Raw genomic sequence first — 7,108 nt, forward strand, 5'->3', positions numbered from 1 at the left:
GCTGGCTCGGTGGCAGCCCCCCTTCCCGTGGAGGATCAGTGGCCCAGCCCCCCGACCCGCCGGGCCCCCATCGCCCCCACGGAGGAGCAGCTGCGTCAGGAGCCCTGGTACCATGGCCAGATGAGCCGCCGGGCGGCGGAAAAACTGCTTCGGGCAGACGGGGACTTCCTCGTGCGGGACAGCGTCACCAATCCTGGGCAGTACGTCCTCACCGGCATGCACGGGGGGCAGCCCAAGCACCTGCTGCTGGTGGACCCTGAGGGCGTGGTAAGGTGGGCGCTGGGGGCGGGGTGGGGGCAGGTGCTGAGGGTGCGGGGGAAAGAGTGCAGAGATAGACCCGCAGGGGCCTGGTGTGGGGCGGGGCTGGAGGCTGCGTGTGGTAGGGGTGGGGAGGGGACTTACCGGGGTGTCGCGTCTGCCGGAAGGGCCGGGCCTCTCTCCTCTGTCCAAGATCCGGGGCACCCACATTCTAAACACCCTTTAGGTTTAATAAAGCATTTTTCAGATTACAGAGCCCTTTATATTTACAGATCCTGTTTCCCGTTACTACATACTTCAAAATTACAAAGTATTTTCCAGTTTTAGAGGAATTTTAGCTTTCACAAAGGATTTCCCAGTCTATAAAGCATTTGGAGGGATTAGAGAACCTTTTCCAATCTCAAGGCCTTTCAGGGCTTACAAAGTACCATATTTCATCAACTGTAAGATGTACTTTTCCCCCACATTCTATCATCACTAATGCATCTTACAAACAGTGATGTCTTTGAGTGATAAATACAAGGCTGACTCACTGGAAAAGATCCTGATGCTGGGAAAGATTGAGGACAAGAGGAGGAAGGGACGATAGAGGATGAGATGGTTGGATGGCATCACTGACTCAATGGACATAAGTTTGAGCTAGCTTTGGGAGATAGTGAAGGACAGGAGTGCTGCAGTCCATGGGGTCACAAAGAGTCCGACATTACTTAGAGACTGAACAACAGCAACAATTTATGTCATCTAGCTGAATCCTCCGCACCACCCTGGGGGCTGTGTGTGCTCTGTGCCCTGAACAGGGCACACTCCAGTGGCTACTGTGCAGCCTGGCCCAGGTGGGACCATGGCTCCAGGCCCCAGGTGGCTCCAGGCTCCAGTGTTCTGTCAGTTCCCTTCTCCACTTCCTCCTTCATACCTAATCACACTGCTCACTGCTGTGTCCCCTGTCTGAAGTGGCGTTAGCCTCCCAGGGGGGGTCTGTGTTGCATCCGGGTCTGCTGAGATTTTCTCAGCATTCTAAGATGCAGGTGGTGTTTAGATTTGGTGGTTCTGAGTTTTGGATCTGTGTCCACAAGATTTCTGAGGTGTGTTTGTTTCCTAGGGCTGCCTTCCCAGTGACCACCAGCAGCTGGGCAGCTTCAAACTACAGAGATTTGTTCTGTCCCAGTTCTGGAGGCTGGACTTCTGACATCCAGGTGCTGGCTGGGCTGGTTCCTTCTGTGGCTCTGAGGAAGGATCTGGTTCAGGGCCCCCCACCAGCTTCTCCTCGTTGCTGGAAATTCTTGTTCTCTGGCTTGTGGACCCATCACCCCAGTGCCTTTGGCTTCTCAGGGCTTCTCTTGGCTTCTCTCTGTGTCTCTGTGTTGTCCCAGTCCTTCTTTTCTTATAAGGACATAGGTCACTGGATTTGAGGTCACCTGAGTAATTCAAGATGAACTCATCCTTTTTTACTCTTTTTCTAAAATTAATTTTTAACTGAAGTATAGTGGATTTACAATGTTCTGTTAATTTCTGCTGACCAGAAAAGTGACTCTGCTGCTGCTAAGTCGCTTCAGTCGTGTCCGACTCTGTGCGACCCCAGAGATGGCAGCCCACCTGTCTCTGGGATTCTCCAGGCAAGAACACTGGAGTGGGTTGCCATTTCCTTCTCCAATGCATGAAAGTGAAAAGTGAAAGTGAAGTCGCTCAGTCGTGTCCGACTCTTAGTGACCCCATGGACTGCAGCCTACCAGGCTCCTCCATCCATGGGATTTTCCAGGCAGGAGTACTGGAGTGGGGTGCCACTGCCTTCTCCAGAAAAGTGACTCAGTTATACACATATATGCATTTTTTCTTTCCGGAATTTCTTTTCTTTCTTTTTCACCGCTCTGGGTCTGCACTGTGTGTGCAGGCTTTCTCTCTCTAGTTGTGGCGAGTAGGCCTCTCCTTGTGGTGGCTTCTTTTGTTGTGGAGCATGGAGTCTAGGGTGTCTGGGCTTCAGTAGTTGTGGGACACAGCCTTAGATGTTCTGCAGCATATGGGATCTTAGTTCCTGGACCAGGGATTGAACCCATGTCTCCTGAATATTGGCAGGCAGGTTCTTAGCCAGGGAAGTTTCCATATATACATTTTTAAAAATATTCTTTTCCATTATGGTTTATCCTAGGACATTGAGTACAGTTGCCTGTGCTCTATCTACAGTAGAACCTTGTTTATCCATCCTGTATATGATAGTTTGCATCTGCTAATGCCAGACTCCTAATCTGTGTCTCCCCCAACCTGATCCCCCTTTGCAACCACAAGTCTGTGCTATACATCTGTAACTCTGTTTCTGCTTTGTAAATAAGTTCATTTGTGTCATATTTTGATTTCACATATAAATGACATGTGGTATTTGTCTCATTCCACGTAGTGTGATGATCCATGTTTCCACAATTGGCACTATTTCATTCTTTATCATGATTGAGTAGTATTCCATTTGTATATATATACCACATTTTCTTTATCCTTCAGGATGAACTCATCTTAATCATATCTGCATAGAGGCTTTTCCCAAATAAGGGCCCTTTCACAGGTTTTGGGGGTTAAGATGTGTACATATCTTTTTTTGGTGAGGGGGAACCATTCAATCCACTATAGGAAGCCACGGCCCCTGGGTGCTGGAGCTTTGAAGCACGTGTCTACCTGTAGTTCTGTGGCTGCAGTCTTTGACCCAGTGGTTTTCAGACTTGAGCATGAGCTACAGGAGGCATTGTGAAAACTCAGTGCCCTGTCAGCAGGTCTAGGGTGGCCCAAGAGTTTGCCTCTCCGACCGGCTCTCCCAGTGGTGCTGATGCTGTAGCCTCTGGCCCCGCAGGTGCGGACGAAGGACGTGCTCTTTGAGAGCATCAGCCACCTGATCGACTACCACCTGCAGAATGGGCAGCCCATTGTAGCCGCTGAGAGTGAGCTGCACTTGCGAGGCGTCGTCAAGCGGGAGCCCTGAGCCAGGTGCGTCTGGCCCCAATGTGCCAGATTTTTCGCATCTTGAAAAATTGACATGGGTGCACATGCTGCACACTTCACCCATTTACAGGGCACAACTCAGTGGGTCTCTTCACAGAACTGTGCCCCCTTCCCCATCTAATTCCAGAACACTCCATCACCCCCAAAGGAAACCCTGTCCCCATCAGCACTCACTTCCTGAATTCTTATGGCAACTCTGTGTTTAACTGGTGGTAAAAATCCCTCAGAGAGGCAGTGTTTGGCCACCTGGGAGGTGGGCCCAGTAGGGCTGGGTCCAGCAGGGCTGGCATTTGAGGCAAGGCAGGTGGGTGAGAAGGTCCACCTGGGTCATCAGTTCTGGAGCCTCAGACGTCTTGAGTGGGGGAGGGACAGACAGGTCCCATGGTTCTAGGGCCTCTGGTGGGGGGTCTGGGGTGAGATGGGAGCCTGTCTAGGCTGGGAAGAGGCAGCTGAACTGCAGAGGGGTCGAGGTACCAGGGCAGTCTGTGGGAGGAGGCAGAGGCAGGCTCTGGAGCGGGGGTAGGGGGCAGGAAGCTGGGAGCTGGGGGCTCAGCTCGTGGAGGGAAACAGGCCGTGGAATTTCCCCAAAGGCTGAGAGGCCTTCTGGGCCAGGTTGGGCTGCTCTCTCGTCCCCATGACAACAGTCTTTTCCTGCCTCCTCCCTCTGTCAGCGCTGGCCTGCTCCCTGCCCCCAGCCAGGCCCAGCTGTAGGCAGAGACAGGGTTCCCAGCCTGGGGAAGGGCTCCAGGGATGGAGGTGGTCCTGCGGATCACCTGAAATGATGCAGTGCCATGGACTGTGTATGTGCACGTGCCAGGGTCCGACCTGTTTGCCTTCTACACCCTGAGTTGTTTGTGACCTGAGAAATAACACCGATGGCAGTAATAATCGCTGCCTATGCAGAAGTTGCTGTGTCCTGGCCCTATGCTCAGACCCTCCCACATCTGTACTAACTCCCACGCAACTCCCAACAGGCACTGTTAACAATGTTCTCATTTTGTGGAAGAAGCAGTGGCACAGAGAGGTTACCGGGCAAGACCATGGAGGAGCTGGGACTTGAACCCTGGCCCTCCACCTGAGGCTTGTCACTGGGTCACTTTGCTACCTTGTAACTGAGGTCTGTGACACCTGAACCCAGGTCTCCTGTTGCTGTCTCTGCTGACCCTTGACCTCTGCTTCACTTTCTTCCCCAGGTGATGGTTCTCAGCCTATGGCTTCTGTCCCTGCTCCCCAGATGCTCCTGTTGTGGCCTTAGGGGCCCCTCAGCCTTTCTCTGGACCCTGGTCAGGCTGGAACCGCCGCTGTCTCTCCTTCTTCACCTGGGTCTCAGGAGTCTTCCTTCTCTAGCTGGTCCTGGGGCTGGGATGGGTTACCCTGGCCAGGACACGGGGTGCATGACCCCTCTCTCTCACCCCTGCCTGCTGCCACCTTCACCTGGAGTGAAGATGTATGTACCAAAGACAGAACCTTTTCTCGCCTTTAAAGAAAATATATCGAAAAGCAGCCATCCGCCTTGGAGCCTGGCCCAGGTCCCCGATTAGCCAGGGGGCACCATTTTCCTTCCTGGAGGGTCATCAGCTCACCTCCTGGGGAATGAAGGCTCCCAGCTCCCTGGCATGCAGACGGGCTCCCGTCTCCGCTGGGCTCAGATCTTCCACCTGAAAAATCGGAGCATAGTTGTCTTTTGAGGGTAGAATTGAAGCGCTGTGGGTCCTCAGGCCGGGGCAGATGAGGGTGTTGAAGTGGGTGAAAGCCTTGGGCTGATGGGGTCATCTGTCAGCTCCATGACCACTGACCCGGGAGGGGGTTGTTGTGAGGCCCCTCCCTCCCAGCTGTCAGCCTGGACTGGATGCTTGGAATCTGTTTGTAATTAAACGTGGGAATGACCGTGTGGCGCGTGAAACCTCCTGTGATCTACAAGGCCTCTCGGGGTGGGGACCCTCTCTGGGTAGATGTCATCTTGGGGCGGGGGTCCTCTAGAGGCAGGGGTCCTCTTGGGGCTGGGGTCCTCTCGGGGTAGGGGTCCTCTCTGTGTGGGTGTCATCTCAGAGCAGGGGTCCTCTCAGGGTTGGGGTCCTCTTGGGGTGGGGGCCCTTTTGGGGTCAGGGTCTCCTCAGGGTGGGGACCCTCCCTGGGTGGGTGTCATCTCATGGTGGGGGCCCTCTTGAGGTGGGGGTCCTCTTGGGGTGGGGGTCCTCTAGAAGTGGGGGTCTGGGGTCCAGGGAAGCCAGGGCAGCACCAGATTTGGCCCCCCAGGGCTGGGGAGGAGAGAGCCAGGCCCTGGTGTGCCCCTGCTATGGGGAGAGAGTTGGGGGCAGAGTCCCCTGACATTTTGGGACCCTCAATTTTTTCCCAAGAGAAAGCACACACCAACTTCTCTGTTAAATATCCACCCCTCTCTTTGGAAACACCTGAATTTATCTCCCAAATGCTACAAACCTGTGGACTCGAGATACTCCAGATATCTGGCAAAACACTGCTTGTTTTCTTCTCCAAATTGTTCCTGACTTGTCCTGAAGGATGGTCTGGCTTCTCAGTCTCCCAATGGTTCTCATCCTCATTTCTTGAGAAGCACCCAGTTCTCACTCTAGCCCCTTTATCCACCTGAAAGCACCTACTTCTACCACATGCCCAGCTTCCTGAGCTCACTCTGACTCTCTGCTCCTGACCTTTCCTCACATGATGTCTCCTGTCCAGGGAGACCCCCATCTCTCCCCAGGACCCTCCTCACAACCCTCCCACAAACATGGAACCTTCCCTCCCAAGGGGGTACCAGTCTCACCACTGGTTGGTGTTACATCTCTGCCCAGGTTCTGGGGAGGGGCTTTGCTTTCTTTGCTGTCAGCAGGCCCTGCTCCAGGCCTGGGGGGATCTGGTAAGGGTGTGGGGAAGTAAAAGTCACTCTGATCTGCCTGTAAGTAGGGTGGAAGCGATCATAAGGCAGAGCAAGATAGGGGACTCTGATGCCCTGTTTCTTACTTCAGAGATCTGGAGACAGAGCTACCAGTCTATCTGTCCATCCATCCACTCACCCATCCATCCATTCATCCTCCCATCCATCCATCCATCCATCCATCATTCACACTCCCATTCATCCATCCATCCACCCATCATCCATTCATTCACTCTTCCATTCATCCATCATCCATTCATTCACTCTCCCATTCATTCATCCATCATCCATTTTTCCATCCATCCATTCACCCTCCCATCCATCCATCCATCATCCATTCACCCATCCATCATCCATCTACTCATTCATCCGTTTATCCATCTGTTCACTCACCCACTTTTCCATCCATCGTTTATCAGTCCGTCCACCTAACCATCACATCCATCCCTCTAACCGCCCATTCATCATTCATTCCACTGATTGGTCCATGCACCCACACCCCCATCCTCATATCTTTTAATCTTCCTTCATGACTTCCTCTTATTGACCAAGACCCCTGGTGGATATCCCCTGGTGGATAATGGAGATGCAACATTACCAAGACAGACCCACTCTTGTGGAGTTTGCCAAAACCCAATCATCAGCAGGTCACCACTAAGTGTATGATGACAGCTGTGGGAAGGAATGCACCTTGGAACTTGGGGGTCCCTAGAAATCTAAGTGGGTTTTTTTGTGGGGTTTCTGGAGGATGAGCAGGGAGGCCCTGAATGAGGAGGAGAGATCTGGGCCGAAGGCATGGCGTGTCAAAGGCCCCAGGTGTGTAGAATACAGCTTTTTTGAGGGACAGAAGGATGGCCAGAGGTTGGAAGGGAGGTCAGACAGCAGTGGAGTCGGGGACACAGCTGGGTGCAGCCTGGTGCCAGGGAGAGCTGCCTGGGGCCTTTTTTTTTTTTTTTTTTTAACTTTTTTTTTAAG

At 53.0% G+C, this 7,108-nt stretch overlaps 1 protein-coding gene across 1 annotated transcript in view; it reads left to right on the plus strand.

Annotated features, from left to right (window-relative positions):
• SHC2 (SHC (Src homology 2 domain containing) transforming protein 2) overlaps positions 1–5,128 on the plus strand; it is a 15,708-nt gene extending 10,580 nt beyond the window's left edge. The window contains exons 11-13 of the mRNA XM_010844656.1: positions 1–267; positions 3,092–3,225; positions 4,434–5,128. The exon at positions 1–267 is cut by the window's left edge and continues 28 nt beyond it. Coding sequence (XP_010842958.1) covers positions 1–267; positions 3,092–3,220 — 396 coding nt within the window. The 3' untranslated portion in view covers positions 3,221–3,225; positions 4,434–5,128. The remainder of the gene's footprint in view (positions 268–3,091; positions 3,226–4,433) is intronic.
• Positions 5,129–7,108: the final 1,980 nt, after the last annotated feature.

The sequence above is a fragment of the Bison bison genome, unplaced genomic scaffold (genome assembly GCF_000754665.1).
Source record: "Bison bison bison isolate TAMUID 2011002044 unplaced genomic scaffold, Bison_UMD1.0 scf7180017864203, whole genome shotgun sequence".
NCBI lineage: Eukaryota > Metazoa > Chordata > Mammalia > Artiodactyla > Bovidae > Bison > Bison bison.